At 43.7% G+C, this 23,609-nt stretch overlaps 1 protein-coding gene across 2 annotated transcripts in view; it reads left to right on the forward strand.

Annotated features, from left to right (window-relative positions):
- The window catches only part of AKAP12 (A-kinase anchoring protein 12), a 30,483-nt gene extending 17,807 nt beyond the window's left edge, over nucleotides 1–12,676 (forward strand). For both annotated transcript variants that reach the window (XM_063390106.1, XM_063390108.1), the window contains 3 exons: nucleotides 3,182–6,885; nucleotides 7,655–9,540; nucleotides 10,045–12,676. In XM_063390106.1, coding sequence (XP_063246176.1) covers nucleotides 3,182–6,885; nucleotides 7,655–9,538 — 5,588 coding nt within the window. In that variant the 3' untranslated portion in view covers nucleotides 9,539–9,540; nucleotides 10,045–12,676. The remainder of the gene's footprint in view (nucleotides 1–3,181; nucleotides 6,886–7,654; nucleotides 9,541–10,044) is intronic.
- Nucleotides 12,677–23,609: the final 10,933 nt, after the last annotated feature.

A 23,609-nucleotide genomic window follows, 5' to 3' on the forward strand; every position in this document is an offset into this window, starting at 1 on the left:
TGGGGGAGAGATGGAAGTGTGATGTGTTGTAGCATAGCTGTGACTTTTCAGACTGGTATTAATAAGCGTGTGTTCAGTCAGTCAATATTTGTTAGTTTTTCCCTTTACACTGTGTTTAGTGAAGTATTGCAAGGTAATGTGTCTGCTGGGTGGACTCACAAGGAAGACCCAATTACTGTCAGCTTGATTTAACAGTTTTGAAAGCTCATCACTGCCTCTAAACTCTGTGTTCTCTATTTTTATGACTGCATTTGCTATCTTAATGCATACTGATACCTTCAGATTTTGTAATAGTCACAGCTCTTTTCACCTGCAAAACATTTTACAGAGACATGGTCTTTATTTTAGAGTGCTATAAACACATCATTTTATAAACAGAATAAGCAAGAACCCTTTGAATGCGTATCTTAAATATGAAGAGACACCTTTATATACTGGTTTTACATCTTAACCTCTCTTTGGAAATGGAATGCCTCATTTATTCATATTCTTTTGTTCCATTCTTACAGTAATCCCATTTATCTTTAATACCTGAAACTCATCTTAAACACTGAATTTACACTAAACACCTCTGCTGGTTTGGGACAAATTTGGAAAGAAACTTCCAAAGGGGTGCTTCTTTAAGGGAATTAGGAAAAAATTTAGGAATACATAAGAAATCTCACCTTTTTTACAGTTGTTTTGAAACCTCAGGATTTTCAGTTATGAAGGGCATACATTCCCTGGGAGTGTTTGCAAGAGGAACGGTAAGCCCGAAGAAGTCCATGTCTCTGGCTGCTTAGCAGTCCCAAGTGCCTTCTGACTTCTCCACTCCCTTCTGCCTTCCTGCCCTTCTGGTCCTTCCCACTTAGACCCAGCATTCCTCACTGGCTCTCAGCCATGTATTTCAGTCTACCTTTATCTAACTCATGTCAGATGGAGATTTTCATGTCTAAGAGTAAAAGCGCATTGGCATTAATGCAGGCTGAGACAAACAGACTCCATAGACCTTGTTTGCAGCTGAGATGCTAAGAGGCCTGGCTCATGAACAAATTTTTATTCACTGTTAAATGATCAGCATTTAGCTTCATAGCTGGTTAATCAAAAAAAAAAAATTTTAGTGTAAACAAGCTTAAGAAAATATTAAAGTACCTGTTACTAAATAATTATAAAATATGTGATGTTTTGAAGATGGTCTCTGAAGAAGTGCCTCTAACTCTGTGAATTCCTGCTAAGCCTTTGACAGTTTTCTGTTGAATTACATAATTTTATGGAAATGAGAAGGACTTTATGTCCAGACCTAGGAATAAATGAATACACAGACACAAAAGTGATTCCTTGACTTTATCCTTGTATAGTCTTACCATACAACTGAATAAACAAAATGTAGTCTTTGATTAATAAAAGCTACTTTGCTTGTGGATTGTTCTGGTGTTTGCAAGAGGTATATTACAAATGGAGTAAAAATTCTGCCATCTTCTTCAAAATGTCTCTTTTGTCTTACCCTTCTCCCTCACAACTGGCTCAATTCAAACCTCTCTGGTCTAAAATGTTTGGGGAGTTAGCACGTTAGCACAGGTCAGGCTTTTAATTGAATTAGGAGTTAACAATTGAGGTAAATAATATTAAGCTGTTAGATAAAGGAAAAACGAAAAGCTTTGCTTATGTTGTCTTAGAAACAACAACCAGTAGGCTGCTGATAGTGAAACATAATTTGCCATTTACATGGCGTTTAGAAGCCAGTATCATTTTGGATTTTGTTTTGCTTATTGTGCAGTTAGTTCCAGCCTTACCTGGACTGCAGTGTCTGTGTGCTTCTGAAGAAGCAGCACTTCATACAGGGGGAACCAGGCAAGGGGCTGTGAGGGACCTCTGGAGATCAGGTGTTCCAGCAAAGCAGGGCCAGCTGCAAAGTCAGAGACAACTTCAAGGTGGTTCAAATAAAAACCACATCACTTTGGGGAAGTTGATGATCAAATGCTTTGTAAAGCTGTCTCCTCCTGCCTCTGGACATTGAAGTAGCACATGTACAACTTAAAAGAAAGGGACCATGCCTTCTTCTAGAATGTTGCTGTTCAGCATTGAATATTTTAAATTAATTTTATTTTTTCATCTTGGTGCTCTAACAGGTTTGGTCAGAGAATAGAGTGTGTTCCTTTATGGCCTTGCACTTTGACCTGTTGGGGTCAAGAACAATATTAAACTGAAATCCTGGCAGCATTCAAGCCCAAGAATCTTGGGTGTCTCACATATGCCATAGATTTAATTTACATGCTTGTCTCTGAACTCCAGTTGGCCAGAGAAACAATAATACTTAAATCGTCCCAGCTGAGAGGGGTGTTGCCAGTGACCTGAAGGAAAAACACAAACTGTTGTCAAAGAAAGAAAAGATAATGCAAACAGACATGTGAGCAGTGGAGGATTTTACCTTCTTACATAGTACATAGTAAGAAGGTAAAGCATTTTAAGCAGTGTGGAATTACTGTATGCATATTGCACATATGCATGTATTGTATGGGAGAATTCCAAAGATTCATGATCTTCAAAGCAATATATTGTTATGTAACTGTTTTGTAGGGGTTACAGGTTTTCAGAAAAACAGGTAATTTCCCATGGGTGTTTTCACATCCTACTAGTCTTTTGGGCCAGAGTTGTAAAATAAGCTTTCTTTTTCAGTCATCATTTTAGGTCAACAGGCTTTTTTGAAGTTTTGTTATGTTTATTTACAGGTTTTTTTGTTTGTTGGGTTTCCTTAGATGTGTCTGTCTGCATGGAAATGTTTATTGAGCTTTGCTTCAGGAATAATTGCATATATTATTCTATATAGTCTGTGATAGAATTTTTTTCTTACTTAAGAAAAGTTACTTAAGTTTGCCTTAAAGTAAAAAAAAAAAGTACAAACCAAACAAACCACACCAAAAGAACTGCAAAATCAGGGAATAGAATAAGAGGATATAAGCTTGAAAGATGCCTTTGCAAATAAATGGTGAAAAGAATTGTACAGTGATACAAAGAAGGAAAATAATTATAGTAATGATAGAACAAAAACTAATTCTTAAAAATGTACTAATAGCATATAGAAAAGGATAGTAATAGAATAAGTATGTTTATGAAAATTGGTAATATGAAAAAATATATAAAGGTATATTAGAACATTAAATTTAAAAGGAAGTTAACTGGGGTTTTGTTGTTATTTAAACAGTTGGACAAACAGAACATTCCAGTGTAACTGTGAAGGAAGACACTGAAACTATGGAGACAAATCCATCTGACTCGGGCACCAAGGATGGTGCAGATGCTGAGAAGGAGGATGCTCATTCAGTTAAGCAGTTGCCGGCTTTGGAAGAAGTTGCAGAAGACCAGGTGGCAGAGCCACAGTCTTATGATCTGGGTTTTAAAAAGGTTTTTAAATTTGTTGGGTTCAGATTCACAGTGAAGAAGGAAAAGACAGGAAAATCAGAACCAGTTCAGCTGCTTACTGTAAAAAAGGAAACACAGGTCCCTGAAGGAGCTGATGATCAAAAAGAAGTTGGCTCAGAAGAAACAGCAGTGCCTGAGGATGTACCCTCTGCAGAAGACAATACCAAAGATACACTGAAAAGCGAAAAAACTGAAGATGAATCTCCTAAAATATCAGAAGCAAATGAGATTTGTTCTCAGCCAGCCGCCTTAGCCACTGAAACTGCATCGCCATTAAGAAAACTTTTTACTCAAGGATGGACTGGATTTAGAAAAAAGAAGAGTTTTAGGAAGCCTACAGAGGATGAACAACAGTCTCCTGTGAAAGAAGAGGAGAAGGAAAAAGAGGGGACCACATTAACAACTGAAATCAGTGAAAAGGAGGAGAAACCTGAGTCTGAGAAGCAGGATGAAGAGAGGAATGTGACAGCAGTAACTATTGAAGCACATGAAAAGGAGCAAACTGAAGGTGAAACGCAGGAGTCAGAAAAGACTCTGGCAGCCATAGGAGTAGAAGGAAGTGAAAAGAAGGAGGTAGTCAAGCATGATGAGCAGGGACAAAAAGAGGACCTGGCAGCAGCAGCTGTAAAAGAAAGTGCAGAGGGCAAAAAAGATGAAGATGATCAAGGAAGGAAACTGGTGGAAGTCTCAGAAAATCTTGGTAAAGAGGAAGAAAAAAAGGAAGAAGGAGAGAATGAAGGTGAGACAGCAGACAAACCACTAAAAACAAAGTCAGTGGTACCTCTAGTCACTGACACTGTGAACGGAGAATTGAAAACATCCTCAGAAGTACTACCTGTGGGAGAAAAACTGGAGTCAGTGGAGAAGTGTGAAATAGATGACAAAACTGAAACAGCCTCTGAAGAGACATGTCAAACAGGATCTGTGACAATGGAAATTTCTAGTGATCAGCTTAAACCTGAAGGAAGGGAAGAAAGTAAACCTGCTCTACTTGGGAAAGAGACATTAGATGAAAAAACAGAGGAAGCAGAATTGAAAATGTCACCCACAGCAGATGATGTTGCACAGGGGGAAGCCCTGGATAAAACCACAGAGAATAAAGAAAGCAAAGAACGTGAAACAAAGTCAACTCTGAGTGCTCCTGAATCAAAGTCCTTTTCTACTTCTGAACATTCAGGTGACACAGAGGATAATCAACAGTCAATCAAACCCACCAATGAAGGACTACAGGGAAAACCTGGCACAGATACAACTGATACTGTTAAACCAGATGAAGCAACTGTGGAAGTAACTTCTGAAGAGGCAGCTGGAAAGAGGCCTCCAGAAGGTATCACAAATGAAGCAGAACTCCTGTCTTCTCAAGAAAAGACTAAAGTACAAGGCAGCCCTTTAAAGAAACTCTTTACAGGTACTGGATTGAAAAAACTGTCTGGAAAGAAGCAAAAAGGTAAAAGAGAAGAATCTAAGTTAGGGGAACAGGGTGAACCAATCCAGCACTTATCAGATTCCCCAGATAGCCCAGAGGAACAAAAGGGGGAGAGTTCTGCTTCTTCTCCTGAAGAGATGAATGAAATTCCCTCTTTGGAAAAATCTGCAGATGGAGTGCAGGTCACTGAAAGTGAAGATGCCACAATACCAGATGTGGAGCGAAAAAGAGAAACTGTTACACCTTGGGCATCCTTTAAAAAGATGGTGACTCCCAAGAAACGTGTCAGAAGGTCTTCTGAAAGCGATAAAGAGGAAGAAATTGATAAGACAAAGAGTGTTGCAGTATCTGCAACTGAAAATGTTATTGATGAAAGTCAGGGAGAAATAAAAGAAAATGGGATTGACCAGAAACCAGAGAAAATTACAGAAGAGCCCAAAAGAAAAGTCGATGCCTCTGTGTCCTGGGAAACTTTTATATGTGTAGGATCTTCAAAGAAAAGAGCCAGGAAATCATCATCATCTGATGAAGAAAGCCAAAAAGTAGAAGAGTCTGGACAGAGCAAAGAAACAGCAACAGATGCAGTTCTTACTAGCTCTCAGGAGAGTGATCAAGGACAAGGGAATTCTTCCCCAGAACAAGCTGGAAGCCCCTCTGAAAGTGAAGGTATTTCAACATGGGAATCATTTAAAAGGTTAGTTACTCCGAGAAGGAGATCCAAAACCAGAATGGAAGACAGAACTGAAGACTCTGTTGTGGGATCTAGCCTGGAGCATTCAACATCGGATGGTGAGCCTGGAAAAGATGAATCGTGGGTTCCATTTAGAAAACTGATGCCTGGGCGTAGGAAGAAAAAGTCAGATGGAAAGGCAGAACCAGCTCATCTTAAACAAGCGAGAGAAGACATGGCAGAAACAGCTGAAGAAGATTCTGATATTCCAGCTGTTGTTCCTTTATCTGAATATGAAGCAGCAGAACAGGAGAAAATGGAAGCCCAACGAGCAAAAGATGCTGAAGTGATGAGAGAAGAGGAGAGTCTAAGGACGGAGCAAAGATCTGAAGGGCTGGTACATGCAGTTGCTGTTACCGTTGTGGGAGAAGAAAGGGCAGGGACCAGCATTGAGGAGCGCTCACCATCGTGGATATCTGCTGCTCTGACAGAGTGCATTGAGCAGGCAACAGAAGAGGAAGAGAAAGAAACTCAGAAAACAGCTGAACTGGGTGGTACTGTGGAGGATGCAGTGGTAGCTGCTAAGACAGTGCCAGAGACTAGAAAGGATGTAAGTGATGACACCACAGCAAGTGAGCTGGAGGCAACCTCTGAAGCAGTGACTGCTCTGGAGACAGCAGAAGCTTCCTGTGCTGAAGAAACAATGGAAGTGTCCCTTGCCGAGGAGACAACTGAGATGGTTTCTGCTGTTTCACAGTTGGAAACCCCAGATACTACAGAGGAAGCTACACCAGTTCAAGAAGTAGAGGCCACCGAACAAAATTTGAAAGAACTGGACAAACAGACGCAAAAAGTTCTTCATGAAGTTGCTGAAAGAGTAAAGTCAGATGTAGCACAGCTGGTTAGTGAAAGAGCTGTGACAGAAACTCTAATTACAGCAGTACAGGGACTTGAGCTGGAAGTGAAAAGTGGTGCTAAAGATGGGAACGTTGTAGGCCAGGAAACTGTTCTGCTTGAACAGTCCTTGGAAAAAGAACACAAAGAGGATGGCCCCCAGCCCCAGCAAAGTGCAGGGAGTATTCAGGGCCAAAACAGAGCTGAGAGTGTTTTACCTGAAGGTTCAGAGAAAAGTGAAATAGCTTCTGCGATGGAAGAAGGCACGGAAGGATGTCAAGGATATGTAGAAGACCATAAAAAAATAAACGAAGTGCAGAGGACAACAGAGGAAGAAACTTCATTGCACAACAAAGAATTTCACAGCATCAAAGCCATCACTCCCAAGGAAGAGCTGTTTGCAAAGCAGGAGCCTTCAGAACAAGAGAAACTGCCCATAACAGAGCTGACACTGGATGAGACAAGAGATGAATGTGCTCCAGAGGAAAAGCCTGCAGTAAGTATTGCATAATACACAAAGGTCGATTTGTCAAAAAGAAAAATCAGCAAGTGTTAGATACTATACCTCATTTAGAACCAGGTTGAGGGTATATTACTGTCAGGGACCTTCCTTGTGAAGCCGTAAACAACTGAAGTTCATTTCCAGTGAGAGACACACAGATGTGTAGAAGCAGCAGGCACTGAAGCTTGTGTGCAGGGCGGAGTGGATGCAGTGCCTCCAGAAATGCAGTGGGAGATGGTGTGCATAGATGCAGAGGTACTGAAATGATTGCCATTAGGGCTCCTGCACTGCACAAACTGAAGATATGTGAACTGCTGAGATACAGATGTGATCCATCTGTACACCTCACAGAATGGATGGGATCTTCAGTTGTAGGCAGAAACACAGGTGAAGCTGAGGTACCTCTGCAAAGGGAGGACATGAAACAACACCACCATCTCCAGCTTTAAATGCTGTAGTTAGTGTGGATGGCACATTCCTACCTTCTTCCCTTCCTCCTCATCTTCTGGCTTAGTCTTTGTTTCAAGCACTGCTAGCTGTCCCTTTCTTTAGTTAATTTTAAGGCTGCCCTTTGTTTAATGAGCTATGTGTCCTCAGAAACAACACAAGCTGGGGTCTTGGTGAGCTACTAATCCTTGTGTCATCACCTTGTGCCCTTCCCGTAATTCTTGTCCTTTTGGGTGTTGCAGTTTTTCACCTAGAACATTTGCTGGTCACTCCTTGCTTGTACCCTTTTTCACAGATCTGTTGCAATTCTCCACAGGTTCAGGACAAGACAGAGGATGAAACCTCATCCTTGGGGCTTACAGCTGAAAAGCATGTGCAGCTTGAAGGAGAGGGCAGAACGCTTGCTGTGGAACCAGGGTGTGCAGAAGCAGTTGTCACTGTGGTCCCTGTTAAAACTGAAAAACAAGATGGAATTCCTGACTCAGAAGAGCAAGTTTGTACTAAAGAAGGTCCTAGCAGGACACCTGCCCTGGGAGAGGAAGATGATGCTGTGCTCAATGGAGTAAAAAGCACAGAAATCACTGTTCCTGAGGTTCTACTGCAGAGTAAGGGAGAAACCTCTGCCCTTCCTTCAAAAACAGTTGGCTCAGAAGCAGCAGCAGATGCTGAGCAGAGTGTGAGCAATGGGTCTGATAGGGACGTTGTAGCTAAAGATTCTGTGCTCGTCATAGAGCCACAATGCAGAGACAAAACAACTGAAACCCCCTCCAAGAGCGATGAAGCCAAAGGGGCTCTGCTCAAATCTGAAACACAGCTGGCGAGCACTTCCATTGTTGCTGAGGCTCCCGTGCAGATTGAAGCAGATGGAGCATCTAAGTTAGCAGCTACATGCCCAGAAATTGTTGAAAATGGAGGTGATGTTATCACCCATACAAGTCCCAAGAAATGTGAAACACTCAGCAGCTTGTCTGGAGAAGAGACTGTGGGAAAAGGACAAGAACTTGTAGAAACCTTGAACTGTCAAGGCTTCCAGAAAGAAGATAAGAAAAACGAGCAATTGCTGGAAGGAGCCAAAGAAGTATTTGAATATGGAAAACAGGAAGCTGTGAGCTGTGATGAGTGTTCAACTCCTGTCCAGCAAGAGGAAGGCTGTGGCTCAGCCTCTCCACAGGTTGAAAGCATGGGGACTCTGAAAACACCCGTGGCTCTAGCAGCTGCAGCAGGTGGAGAGCATGTCATGGCACATGCAGACATGACAGCCAAAACTGTACAGCCCTTGGCAACCACACCAGAGCAGATGGCTTCTGAAGAGGTCCCAGTTTCTAATATTGACTGTTCAGGCTGTGGGACTGTAGAGCTTGGTAGTGTGGAGGCACCCAAGCCTAGAGTAACTTGTGCTTCCATGAATGGAGTATCAGAGGAGCAAGAGCAGCCCCAGAGCACAGGGCAAGCCGAACACAATGGTATTCCTTCCATCCACAGTCTGTCTCCCAGCCACCTGGAATTTCAGAAGCATGTTGAGTCTGTAGTCATAGAGTCTCAGAGTACAAAAATTGTATTGAATGCCATCCAGTCAGCTGTTCACAAACTTGCAGAAACAGAAGAGTCGGCTGCCCTTGAGTCAGAGCAGAGCATCAAGTCCATAGGGAAAAGCCCATCAGATACAATTGTACCTGAACTCCTGGGAAGTATGCAGGTAGATCAACAGCTTCCAGTAAAAGAGGAAGAGACACAAAGCAAAGAACAAGAGCTCAAGCAACCAGGAATAGTGAAAATTGCTACCTTAACTGAGTTTGCAGAAATTCATGCAATTGTGGAAAAAACAAAGGACGTGCCTTTAACTTCTGAGAAGCAGAAAGATGGACAAAGTCAGAATTCTTTAACGGTCGTGACAAGCCTTGAAGACCTTTCAAGGGGAAGTGTGAAACTTCAGAAATCAACCCTAGAACAAAGTACTTCAGAAGATTCAACCAAAGACACCCTAGACATACACACACCAAAATTAAGAGAAAAAGAGGTTGGGTACATTATGGAAATCTCAGACCAATGTACAGGACAACAGACATGCAGTGAAAGTGAAGAACAACCATATCACCCACCAGTGGAAGATGGGAAAACACAAATGTGGGAGGATGACAGTTGTCAAGAAGGAACATCTTGTGGTAGACAAAGTCAGAACTCGGTGGCTCTGACGCCTTGAATGTAAGTAGCATTTTTAGCCAGTAATTTATTTCTTTTTCTAGTATAGTTGTGAGGATCTCTAAAATGTTCTCTCTAATGTGGTGCAATGGTTAGTTCTGTTTTTATTATTTTGCTGAAGGGCTTCCCTCACTTTAGTGGCCTTGGACTTGGCCTATATTTTGGTGTGGTATTTCTGGGAGGTAGTAAATGTATTTTCCAGTTTTCCTAGGTTGGAACTCACATGACACATTTAATGCATGCAATTTAATATGCAAACACACTCTCTAACAAAGCTCTGTTTTTAAAATCCTAAACAATGCGAGTATTGCCTTCCATGGTAAACCTGGAGTGTCTCACATACAAAGCTCTTTGCTCTTCAGAGGAATTTCACTCAGAAATTACAAGTATCATCTCTCCCTAGGGTATATAAGACCTTTATCTCTGAAAACTGCTTGGGAAAATAACGTATTCTTGGGAAATTAAGCTGTCGTTACTAAAGCTTTTTTACTGTCATCTTTGTTTCAGATGTGCTAAGCGTCCATGTGGCATTTGGAGAGATGCCAGTCCTAGAGAACAACTGACAATCCTGCCACAGAACCAGGAGCTTTATTCACTACCCTTTATTCTTGGATGTTAACATCTGTTCTTTTGAAGACCTCGCCTTCCCATTTTTGTTAAAAAAACCAATGCCTTTAATATTGGCTGTATCCATACCTGTGTTCCATTTGAAGGTTATTAGTCTCTGCCCAAAATAATCCATTAAGACTGGAGATGCACCACTGAGTGACTGGGCAGACCACTAGAATTTTTGCCATGGTTATTACTGTCCCTCATTTTATGTGTATCCTGTCTGTCCAATCTCCTTGATTCCATTCACTTGTCCCTGAGCCTCCCTCCCTTCTTCAGCGGTCTCCCTTACCCCTCACATCTTTCCTAGCTGCCTTGATCTGATCTGTGAGTGGCCGTAGGTGCTGCTCACCTTATGTGTGAGGGGAAGAGGAGGGCTGACTGATGAGAACACGTGAGACTTGTGGATACATCTGTCAAACAGTAGGAACTGGATCACGCACAAATTGTTGAGCAAGGTGCTCAAATTTGCTGCCTTTCAGTCCCATTCAGGTATCTCTGTCCATCTTTCAGTTGTGTTTGTGCAGGCCTGATTTTGTCAGAAATTACTTCTGCAGTGTATCTTGAAAGGAGATGGAAAATACCCTTCCTCTGTTGTTCCAGACTTCAGGTCTCAGGACTGGACTGTAATGTATTGAATATTTATATGTATGTCTTAAACCCAGTTCTGATTTTAATGTAGAGCAATGATACTTCTGTACTGTTTAGGCATTCCCTTAAATGAATATTGTAGAGTAGCCTGGAGAGGAAATCGATACTGTTGGAGCAGAAATTGATAACATGTAGTTTCCTATTTATTGTTCCAGGTTTTCCCCCCTATAATATTTCTCAAAAATGTTTGGCTGTCTTGCTTTGAATATTTATATGTACATTCTAAACCCAGTTCTGATTTTAATGTAGAACTATGATATTTCTAATGACAAAAGGAGAGCCCTGACCTGACTCACTTCTACTTGCAGCCCTCCCTGGTTTCTGAGAGCCCTCCAGCCACCACGGTTTCATTGTCACCTTGTTCTTGTGCCACTGCCTTTTTATCTCGCCCCTCTCATTCCAAGCTCTGCTAATTTCTGGTCACTGCCCCATCCAACCTGAAGCCTTTCCCTGCCCTGTAATGTCTAACATCCTTCCTGCATACACACTTCCTCCTTTCCCAACCCCTGTCTGAACTGTTTTCCCACCACACAATTTTCTGAAATTCTCCCCACTCCTGACAATTCTCTTGTCTTTTCTGAGACAGGAGTAGGAAAGAGGGGAATAAAAGGACTTAGTAATGAGTTCTGCCTTCAATTGCAAAAAGCTGATGAGATCTGTCGGGTATTGAGGTCTTAAAAAGCTTCATGAAAGGTGGATTGGACTGGCAACAGCTGAGACTGGAATGGGCAGGGTGATATAAAGATACTTAGAAGCCCCAAGACTGAGTCCTGTGATGTCTGTCCCCAGCAGGAATTGGTCCTCTCCTTTGTTGTTTACATTAAAATCAGACAAGGGGTACAAGTCAGTACTTTCAGCTCTGATTTCCAAAGTGAAGGTTACAGCTCGCACGTTGTGAAACCAATGCCCATCAAGTTGAACAACAGCTCACTCTCATACCTGTATAGTAATTTATTTTAAAATCAGCTTTAGTGTACAAATGCTCTTGTTACGGCAGGTGCTGGCCTCTCCTCGAGGCTGCACGTCCAGCAAGTGATGTGACTGATTGCACTGGTGTGATTGCACCATCTGGTGCTGCCCTGGTGGAAGCATCAAAAGATTTTTTCTTTACCTCAGAGCAAATTATATAAATATTTAAAGCCAAACAATGTGGTTTCAAACAATCCAGTCTATCTCTGTCCATTGTTACTGGCAGCTTTCCCCCTTAGCTTTGGGCAATTCCAAAAGCCTCGGTTGATTTCCCCACGTTTAGGTTGGCTTGCAAGGTAATGATGCTCTTAGTAACACCTCACGAGTGCAAACTTGGCTGAATTGTACAAATTGTATACCTATGTACCTTAAGCCATATTGCAATAACTGCAGCAGGTAAAACAAAGTAACAAAAGCATGACCTGTGTAATCCTGATTCTTACGTTTGTAGCTCCAAAGCTGTTAATAATATGTAAAGTTACTTCTTGTCTGAACCTCATTTAAATAAAGCTAGCTTTACCACAATGTAAATTGTCTGTTGGTAGTAATTGGGCAGGCAAGGGCTTTTAACTTGCCTGTTTTCTCCATTAATCCAGGGCCTAGGTGAGCAATGCAACAGACCTAACTACAGAACAAATGCAAAAGCTTCTTTTTATAACTGACAGCTAAAAAAACCTGCTGCACCCAAAACCACGCTAATGGTGCAGGGAGCATGTCTCCACAAAAAGATACCACTTTGTTCCAGTGTATTGCTTTGGCCTCTGAAACTCCTTGAGACTGTGACTTCTGGCTTGTGCTTAAAAGCTTGAAGCTTTCTCTAATCCAATGTATTGGGTTACCAAATTTGATTTTGTGTTTTTAAGGTAGATTTTCATTGATTAAATAAAATGCAACTACAAATTTGTTCTAACCTGTGTATGTGGTGGGTTTTTTTCACCTTGCTTAGTGTAAATTATTTTCTGATGGTTGTTTCATCTTCAGGGGGTTAGATTTGGGAGAATTCACATTCAGGTTTTGATGTGAATTAAAGAAGCTAGTTACAGAATTAAACTATGTTTTGTCTCTAAGTTTCAATAAAATAGGCATATTTCAGAAGTAAGAAAAGGGTGCTCCAGAAGACTGAAATAATTTTGTTAAATTCAAGATAGAAAACAGTATTCAGTGAGCCAGAATAAAAAATTGGGAAATCATATGCCTTGCTGGTGTGACTAAAGTATGGAAAATTCCAACAAAGCAACAACATTAATGTCAACAAAACCTTTGTTATAGATCAGAGATGAAGGGTCTTAGGCCCATAACTAGTATCTTCTAGGCTCTCCCACTTCTGCTTAGGGTATACTCGTGGCATCCAAAATCTGGGTGTGCTGGTTATTTATGTTAGCAGACATAAGACCTTGGACTTCAGACATGAAGTTTTTCCAGCTGTTCGTGTTCTGTGGCTGAGGCTGATGAGCAGTGTCTGTATCTCGAGAGGTTCACAGCTGAAGTAGTTTTGTAAGAATTGGTGCCTGCCACTCAGCTGAAGTGCTAAATCCTGTATCTGCAGATAGCTGTCCTTAGCTGTACTGGTTGAGTAAGTGCAGGGATAGTGGAAGGCTGCACGTAGCCTGTCCCCTGTCTTGCTTTGGCACTGTGTCAGGGGCCTCACACTGCAGGGCACTGATCTCTCTGTCTGCCTTTGGCAGCTGGAGGTACAAACTGAACCAGCACCTCCTGCCAGACATTGTGCTCAAGGTGTACACAGCCTCTGCTGCCCCATTTGCAGGATTTGTGCATTCACACTGATAGTGAAATCCCTGAACAGGCATCTAACTAGAGGTTGGAGTCCAAGCCACTTGCACCCCCAGCAAGTTTTCTGCTGTTTCCTCTTGGAGGACTGTTTTATTGGCAACAGCTCAAGTATCCTGCCTGTTAGCTCAGGCTGTGGAAGTGGATCTGGCTTTCCCATGCAATCCAGAGCATATGGGAGGCAGCTGTGCTCATTGAGGAACCTGCACAGCTTTGATACAGCAAGTGCTTGGGGATGGGCAGGAGGCTTGCCAAGAGCAGAGAGGATTCCTGAGATGTTCATGTCTGGATGCTGAACGCTGGATGTTTGTCATTCGCAGCTGCCACATGGGAAGGGAGCAGGCCTGAGGAGGCTGATGGCCCCACCAGGACGGATGTGGCTTGGAATGAGGAGGCACATGGAGCAGGCAGCCAGTGGAGCTGGCAGCATAGGCTTAGGAGTTCTAATTTGGCAGGGGGATGAGTGATGTGATAAAGGAGGGTGACAGCTCTGTGAACGTTTTGAGGTACTCCTAACAAGGTGGGAACAGCCATCACAGTCTAACACCTGGTGTAGGGCTGGTGTCATCTCTGGTTGAGCACTGCACGTAGTCTTTACAAAAGTAAGAATTAAAGATAGAGGTCTAGTAAAGGCACATGTCTGTTCTGCTTCAACATCCTTACTATCAACTCCTTAAACCAGGAAGAACAGTTTTGGGAAGCATCTCATTCCCCTTGAATATGAAATCCACTTCCAGAGCTTGAAAAGGCTATGTATAATCAGAATTATTTGGGATGGATGGGACCTTGAAGAACGTCTGGTTCAAACCCCACTGCAATGGGCAGGGCAAGGATACGATGGAAGGAGGGGAGCAGAAGTCTGATATGCCACAGGAGCTGTGTCCTGGGGATGGTGTCTGTGTCAGCTTGACCCTGTCCTCATCATCTGTCCTACAGACAGGCCTCTGTCCTCCTGCAAGGGCACCAGACTAGGAAGGATCACCAGCACAGTGCCTTTTGTCTAAGCAGCTAGACAGGGAATTGTGGAAAACTGAGGCATTTGCAGGCCAGTTGCTGCCCTGGAAGGCAGACATCCCAGGAAGCCTTCAGGAAGCAGCCTGGGAGCAATCCCTGCTTTCTCCCCAGTGCAAACCATTCCCCTGGGGGCTCTTCTGTGTCTCCTCAGCCTTGCAGTGCTGTGGCCTCCTCTCCCCTGCCCGAGCTAGCTGTCTCTGCTTTGTAACCACTTTCCTTGTGAACCTTTAAATGAATTTCTGGGAGATTTCCATCAGACAGTCCCAGAGATGACAGCCAGTGGTGCTTGTGATTTCCCATGAAAGCAGCTGTAGGAGGCAGAAATCCTGACATACCACCTGTACCAACACCCTTTCCCATTCCAGGGTAGCCATGAGAGTGACAAAAAGAGAGAGGAGATTCTCAGGCAGTGTGTGAGGGTCATGCATGCCCAGTTAAGTTTTCAAGACTGGCTCACTAATGTGGAGGAGGCTGGAAAGTCTGCTAGATGAAGATGGGACAAGGGGGAAACATTATTTACTCAGAGGAAGTTTTCTTAGCCCAGTTACATTTATTTTCTAATCTCCAAGATAATGTTTTCACTATCATTTCACGATCGTGATTAAGAATTACAAGGACAAATGACCTGTCCATTATTCTGGAGCTGACATGAACTCTTCTGAACAAGAACATTTGCTGAATAATCTTGAAAATAGCATTATTTTCTTTGGCATAAGTCTCGCTGCTGAGGAAATGCTTTTATTGGATTTTTGCATAATCTGTCTTGATCCTGCAATTGGATTCCAGCTCATACATCCTCTCTCCTCCCCACAGCAGAGCCAGTTAATGCCTCACAGATGCAAAGGAGGAACCTGTATCAGTATGAATGATGTGGCAAAGGAGGGGCATATTGCTTACAGTTTCTCATACAAAAGCATATTTAATTTAAAAATTCCAAACGGACAAACCCCTTGAGCCATTATTGGCTCAGTAGAAGCAGGCTCATATTCATTATGGACTTATCATGGCACTATATTGAACATGTTGAAATTACTATTTTGTTTTGTTTCACTCATAGGCAATAGTTGCTCATTAAGAGAACAGATACAACAGTTCTTTCTGTCAGTGTTCCTTGATGTGTCTCAAGGCTCTGGACATTCCTATTATTAGTTAATTATTTTTCCAATAGAAGAGACATCACATTTTGTTTTCTCTTTCTGATTAAGAGCTTGGATCACTTGGGTAGCATCAAATCTTACAATCATAGCAGATGAGATGATCTTGCTTAAAACTTCTCAAAATCCTATTTTTAGTTTTGACTAATGTACAGGAACACAGTGATGATGTGCTATGGCAAAGCAACCTGCTGTACTTCCATGTTATACCATAGAAACCAGGAACCTTGGCATATCACTGAAAAAATACTACTTGTATCTTGAATGGTAAGCTAGGAAAGGTAATGATTAATTTTTTTCCCATTGAGAGACAAAGTGAAATTAGCAGGAAAGAGGCTGTGGGTGGCACTGACAACAAGCAGGGAAGCAGAAGAGCACAGCTGGAGGACTGTGGGAGCAGAGACCAACATGTATCAAGTGATGTAAGATTGCTGCTGCTGGAAACAGAATGTTTATTATGACAAACATGGCATTAGGGGAAAAAAAATCAGAGAGTCTCCACAATCTGCAAATCCAGAAGAATATTTAAATGAGTTGGAAAACAATGAGTGCTTTTACTGAACATGAATTTGTGACCTGTTTGCAGGAATGCAGATAATATGGCCACTGTGGCCTCTCAAAGATGAAGTGCTCTTTAAAGAATATGTTCATGCATACATATGAACACTTGAAATAAGAGTGTCTTCACTTTAAAGAGAAGCTCATAGCTTTAAAATAACACAAATGAACTAAAGATAGTGTGAAACTAGTCCTTTACTTTCTGCAACACGAAAGGCAGGTAAGGGGGCTTTTAAAAAATGCTAAAAACAAGAAAACCATACACACATGAAAGTGTATGGTTAACTAATAATCATCTTCGAAGTGTAAAGCTCAGTTTTCCTGCTCATTACCTGTTTTCTTAAGGGAGATGCCAAAACCCTCTACCTGGCTCCTACTCTAAATATAGCACACAGACCAAAGTTTAGAAGGTTATGTTTGAATTTTAAATGGGCTACACTGAAATATTAATGATTCCTCAGCTTAGAAGAGCCTAAAATACACTGTCAAGTGAGCAGGGCTGAGGTTACACTGTTTTAATGTTCTGGGGAAAAATCTGCAGCTTTTTCTAATTCTGTTGTGATCTCAAAATGTAACCAAACGATGAGAACAGAGTGTCCCTGAAGTGAGAAGATACTCTGGTTTTTAAGCAGAGAGGAGGAAGACTAAACAGAGGGAGTATTACTGGTGATGCTTGGAGAATTAATATTTTTCAGCCCTTCCTAAGTCAGCCCTCTGGGCTGGAGGAGCAGATGGACATTCGTGTACTTTGTGTGCGCACACCCGTGTGGGTGCATTCCTGCACCCTCCCTCTGGCCAGGATGTACTCGGGCTCTGTCCCCTCTGTGGACCTGGGGACAGGGAACTTCAGCAGCTGCACTGAAGCTCGAACAATTGCTTCCCCTTCGCCTTGCACTTCGCTGGCCCAGCTGGAACACGGTGTGCAGGGAAGTGCCGGTGCTTCTGCTGCGCTGGAATTTCTCTGCCACCTGCTCCTCAGCTCACGGGTCTCTCCTGGCAGCGCTGCTGCTGTGTGGGGGACACAGAATATCCTCTCGAGGCATATTTTCCCTGGTGTACCTGCCCCTGCCAGCCTCGGGACGTGGTGCCTTTGAGTGCTCTGCAGCCCACCAAGCAAAGCGCTCTGCTCTCCGGGACCAGCCCGCTGCGGGACGGGGCTGCCGGAGTCCCTCATGCCCCTTTCTCAGGCTTTCCGGTGCAGCCGCTGGCTACGGGGGATGCTGCCGGGGATGCTGCCGGGGATGCTCCGGGGATGCTCCGGGGATGCTGCCGGGGATGCTGCCGGGGGATGCTGCCGGGGGATGCTGCCGGGGGATGCTGCCGGGGATGCTGCCGGGGGATGCTCCGGGATGCTGCCGGGGCTGCCCCTGCGGAGGGCCCGGGTGGCTGCCCTGGAGTGACGGCACCATCTAGTGCTGCCCGGGCGCACCGCCGCTGGATGCTCCGCCGCAAGGAGGCTCAGCTGGGGCTGCTCTCAAAAAGGAACCGAAAGGAAGGATCGACCCAGGTTGCACCTTCAGTGTGCACCTTCAGTTCCTGCTTCTTTACACCCCCAAAGGTGGAGAAATTGATGTGCAGACAAGGTAGAAGCTTCTAGGAATTTAATCTTCCCGGCTAGATGAAATTCCATCCAGTTCTGGCAGCTGTCACAGAGTAAAAAGCAGGACAGAGTGTTAGCAATAGTGGTGTATGTGCACAAAACCCTTGTGTGAAATGATGAGCTGCTTTAGTGGGCTCTGAAGGGAAAATGCAAGTTCAGTTCTAGATCACTGCTCTATTTGGAGCCTGAAAGTCTTCAGAGTGAGCTGCAAGCCACAGGAAAGGTCTGAAAGGCCTTCTGAGCTGGGAGGCAGGAATACAGCTTGCCTCAAAAGCCTTTGGCAGCAGATCCAGCAGAAAGCGGGCTGCTGAGGCTCTCCTGCTTCCCAGGGTGATGGAGGGGACACCTGCAGTGGGATGCAAAGGAAGCTGAGCGAGCACTGCAGTCAGTGGCCAAGGTTAAGTGGCAGTGCCTTCCAAGAGGTTCTTCAGCCTGTTTGCAGTAGGCACCCAGTACGTACCACAAATGGTAAAAACCAGAGGAAAGCCTCAATGAAAATAAAGGTAATGGAAAAGAAAAAGAGCCAACCTGTCCCTATGTGAAAAGGAGAAAGCAAAATGGGGAAATAGAGAAGCACCAATGAGCATAAGTGGTTGTGGGAAATACACTTAGACAAAGAGCAAACTCTAAGTCAGTTAAATGCACTGAGAACACCTGTTTTACATCGATTAGCTGAGTTTCTCTCTTCACAATAATCCTCTGGGATCCTTACCCAGGGATGGTGGTGACAAAGTACAACTTCAAAAAAAAAAGTAATGACCAAGGCAGAGGGTTTTAGGGATGTGGTCTCTTAGGCACCCACAAGGCAAGTGGCAACTAAGAGCAGATTATGGAGGTCTGACAGCTGCTGCCAAACCACTCACTGCATCTGTTCCCATTATAGCTGATATGGTCAGTCCTCTTAATGATGGATGGCAACTAGCAGCATGAAAGAAATGTTTTTCATGACCCCAGCACCGGGGGCAGATCAGATGAGGTTTGCTTTCATCTGTCAGGGACTTCACTATACGTTTACTTGTCTATTCCAAAGCTTAAACCATAGTCCTAACGTGTGTAGCTCATGCTACATTCCCTGAAGAGCTGGAAATGTTAAAATTTCCACAAGAGGTCACTGTGAGGCAGTGCATCAGTGATGGAGGAGGAGGCTGCTTCACAAAACCTGTGACGACTATGGACACTTGCAACGACACAGCCACAGTCAGCTGGGGTAGAGATACCAGCACAACAGGAACAAGAGCCCTGTCATGATTTCATCTTTTGGGGAGTCAGATGGACAGGTGGGAGAAAAACAGGTGCTACGAGAAATCCAAAGGTTATTCCTGTCCCAGAAAAAGAAATTCGTTAAGTGCTGTGCCAGAAACTTTAAGATCTTGGAGGGGCATATTCCAGGATTAAGTATCATAATCTGACTACTTCATAATTTACTAAAGAAAAATGCAATCTGGGAATGGACCCCACAACATAAGAAGGCCCTAGAGCTGTTAAAGAAAACTGTAAATGTGTTTGAGTCACTGGGACTCCTCTGCCCTATGTGGCCCCTCTCTATACATCCAGGTGGGAGAGAGGGATATGGCTGGGGACTAGAGCAAGAGTGGCTGCCTGGACCCACACAACATCATATCATTTTGGGTTCCAAATAAAATGTGAGAATGCAGTCATATGAAACAATAAGACTGCTAGATAATAATTATGAAAATAAAAATTATTTTGAATAGGAAGCCAGAGGTTATGATTTGAGAGGAAGGTCATGAAGCTGGGCAGGGGGGTCATCATGAAGACAAGTGCACTTCCCCTCTAATAAAGCTTTTTGGAAAGTGAAGAGCATGAGTGTATATTTCTGTGGTAAGCATGGGCTGCCTCATTCCCAAAGCTTTTTACACTTCAGTGCAATCTGCTTCAGAAAACATAATAGGTGTAACCTCTCCCTAGACCATTTTCTGCATTTGCTTAACTGAGACCTTTTAATCTCCATCTCTAAGAACTACTTGGGAAAAAAAGATAACCTTGAGAGAGTAAGTTGTCATTAATAAAACTTTCATAATTTTCTTCTTTCTGTCAGATACACTGGGCATCCATGTGCCATTTGGAGAGGTGCCAGTCTTAGAGAACAACTGGCAAGGCTGTGGCAGAGTCAGGAGCTTCATCCCTGAGGCTTAATTCAGGGATGCTGACAGTTACTCTTTGAAGACCTTATTTGTCATGGTCATAAAAAACAATGCCTTTAATGCTCAGGTAGCTATAGGTGTGCTCCATGCCAAGGTCTGCACAACAGAGCCAAGATGATGGAAGATAACTCATTCTCCTCATGGGGGACATCGAGGATTCCTCTACCTCCTTCTCCCTTTTCCTATCAGGAGACAGGGGAAGAAACAGGAGTGTGTCCTGCACATGCTCTCAAGTGAACGGGAAAACAGAAGCTGAAATGAGGGAAGGCTGAGTGAGAAGGGGAGAAAATCACATTCTGTTTAGTGGCTTCAGTGGTTGAAATACTCGTTTGGTGTCATTCCAGCTGAACAGGCGGTGTCCCGTGCCTGCACTCTCCCCCAGTTGTTAGGCTGACTTTCTACAGCCTCCCTTTCCTTCGGCAGCTCTTTTGAGCCCCATTCTGGTGAGAGGTTACTGCTCTGTTTCCCTCTCAATCCTAACCCTCATCCTTGTGCTGGTTCTGGCTGGGATGGAGTTAATTGCCGCCCTGGCACGGTACCGTGCCATGTGCTTGTACTGAGTGTGAGAACAGTGTTGATAACGGAGATGATGATGTGGTTGCTGAACAGCGCTCACCCCAAGCCAAGGCCGTTCCTGTTTCCCTCGCTCTGCAGTGAGGAGGAGCACCAGGAGCATGGCCAGGACATGAGCTGGGCTGGGGGAACTTTGTGGCCTTCTTGGCAAGCCCAGCACGGCTCCTGCAGCGAGTGACTCTGCCACCGAAGTCCCTGTCAGAGGCAGTGCCATTCCTGGACCCAGCCATTCCTTCAGCAGCTGCTTGGGTTCCCTGGGATCTCCTTTGGGTTTCTGAGAGCCGGAGCAACTCACCCGTGTAAATCTTAACACATTTTTGCTGCAGGACAATACCAAGAAATGCATTTCTTGGTCCCATCAGACACTGAAGAAGAATTTTGCCATCCAGCTGGTAGGTTTTAAGCACAGACTGAGTAGCTGCCCTTGTCTCTAGCGCTTTGCAAGCTGGCACTTCTGCTAAACTGCCTGCCCTACTTCAGGCAGAGCAGTTCCGCTCTGTCCAGGAGACCTCTTGAAGCCTGGAGTGTTGCTACTTTGCAAACCCTGGTTGTGCTCAGTGGCAGAGACATCAGTGCTAAGTGCCACTGTCATTGTATCCCTATTTCCCAGCTCTCAGAGCCATGTTTAATTATGTTCCTTGACAGCAATAGGAAATAGATGTGCTCATTCCTCATGTACGAGTCACCACGGAGGTGTGGCTCTGCGAGGGAGTACTGCTACTGGCAGCTGCATGACAGAGCAAATAAATCCTCTTGGCAGCAGCAGCTGCACTTTCTTCCTCTCACCATGCCAAACCTCAGCTCCTGTAAGCACGCTGAGGGAGCCCACCAGCATGGCCAGATGCAGAGTAAACCATCAGCTCACACTCCCTCAGCAGTATCAGAAACAGGGGAATGTTTCCTATGGCATTGCAACACTAGATGACTTTCTCATGGGTCTACCAAGGATACAGGAATTGACGACTTAATTTCTGTAGGTCAACTCCTTTTTAGAGCACAAAACATGTCCTTTAGGGGAAAGAGGATCTATCTATGGTGAGGGGAAAGGCAGAAAAAGCATTAATACAGCCATAATTTCCAAATTTCTAGTATGCTCTTCTTTTAATACACAGATGCAAATCCCAAGCTAAGACATTTCTGACCCTTGAGCTAATGAGAACAGCAGGTAGTGCCCCCATTCCTTGGGACAAGTGTACCACTCTCCTTAGATGAAATAGTTAATAGAATGTAAAAAGTCCCAAAGCAAAGCAAAACAAAACAACAAAAAAATCCCAAAGCAAAACAAAAAACCCAAACCACACCCCAAAACAGGAAAGGTGGTGTCCTCACAGGCATGATCACAGCTTCACAGTTTAGGTGGCTGCTTCCTGCTCACTTCTTTCAGATTCTCCCCATTTGGTTTGAGTGCTGTTTCACCACGTCAGCTTTCCACTCTGTGTGGCACAGCTCTGCACACAGATGAAAGCTGATCCATATTTCAGCTGATTCCTTCTGTTGATTTTTGCTTTTGCTTCACTTGCAGTAGACAGAAAAAAACTGGTGACATTGTGGCCCTTTGCTCTGAGACATTTCCTATATGACAGGAGAGTGATGCACAGTAACACTTATATCCTTCAAGTCATGCCTGTAGTATGTCTTTTTAAAAATGAATGGCATACTACAGTTTTATTTAAAAGGGCTTGAAAATTTTGAATGAATTTTGAACTCAGTGAACAAGGATGAAGTTTCTATAAATGTTCTTTTTAAGTTCTTGTGCACAAATCAGGTTTTGTTCTGGGTCCCATTTTGTTATCAGTATTGAAAAGGTGCCTCAAAATGAGATAAAAAAATTAATTCTGCATAAGAATGCAATCATACCAAAGAACAAGATCATTATTACTGAACAATTATTACTTTATATTCTGTGACTACATCTGTCTGTGGACAACTGTGTACCAGCAGCTGGAGTGGTGCTGGTTTGGCGAGGGGCCATCGCCTTCCTTTCCTCATCAGCTGCCAATTGCGTGCTGCGAGTGACTATTTCCCATCACATCCTTCAAGCACTGCTGGTGAGGTGGAAGGACCTGGCTTTCCACATTTTCCAGACTTTACCCTTTCAGGGTAAAGGACACTCAGGAAAGGCCTCTCCTGCTGGGATGGGAAGTTCATGCTGGCAGTATAACACCAACAGAGAGGCTGTGGCCAGTGTCCCTATTCAGGGCTGCCCAAAAGCCTGGCCTTGTCCTTATCTATGAAGGCGTGAAGAAAAACATTAGAAAATGGAAGGATCAGACTAGTTTGTCAAAAGGGAATTGAACCTTGGTTTTATTTTTACCTAATAAGCTCATGAAATAAAGCTTGCTTGACAGACTACGTTGCTCTGTGAATTTGAGAGACCCAAATAAACAATGGCAGTATATAAAATAATTCACTGCTGAAACTGGAACTGCACAATACAGTAGCAACAAAATAAAAAATGCCTTAACCATGTGGTTGAGAGATTCAGGATCAAAGGAAACAATGGACTGATCAGGAAGCTCCCTTAGAAAGTGTATGAGCTGCTTCAAAATGAGTCCTGACACAGTCAGCAGATTGGATACGGGCTGTGGATTTGTGCTGAGGCGTGCTGGAGTGCTGGGTACCTTCTCCACACTTCACAGAGCAGTACAGTAAGTGAACATTCATGTTAACTTTCATTTCGTGGCTCTGCTCCTCTCCCCCCTGAGCAGATTCCAGGAAGGCTTTGGTTTTGGCCAAGGCAATAGGCATGGACCGAATATGAGGAAGTCCTGCTGGCAGCTCCTTTGGCACAAGGGCTAAAACACTGGCACCCCAAGGAATGACGACAGCACTGACAGATGCTCCAAGGCCACGCTGAGCTCTTGCATCTTGGCACACTTGGCCTGTTCAAAAGCATGGATGCACCAACATCACAGCACCAGGGCTGTACTGCAGAGGAAATGTGCTACGTGGTTTTGGCTAAATTTCATCTAAATATGGCCTTCTTAATGG

This window comes from Prinia subflava, chromosome 2 (genome assembly GCF_021018805.1).
Source record: "Prinia subflava isolate CZ2003 ecotype Zambia chromosome 2, Cam_Psub_1.2, whole genome shotgun sequence".
NCBI lineage: Eukaryota > Metazoa > Chordata > Aves > Passeriformes > Cisticolidae > Prinia > Prinia subflava.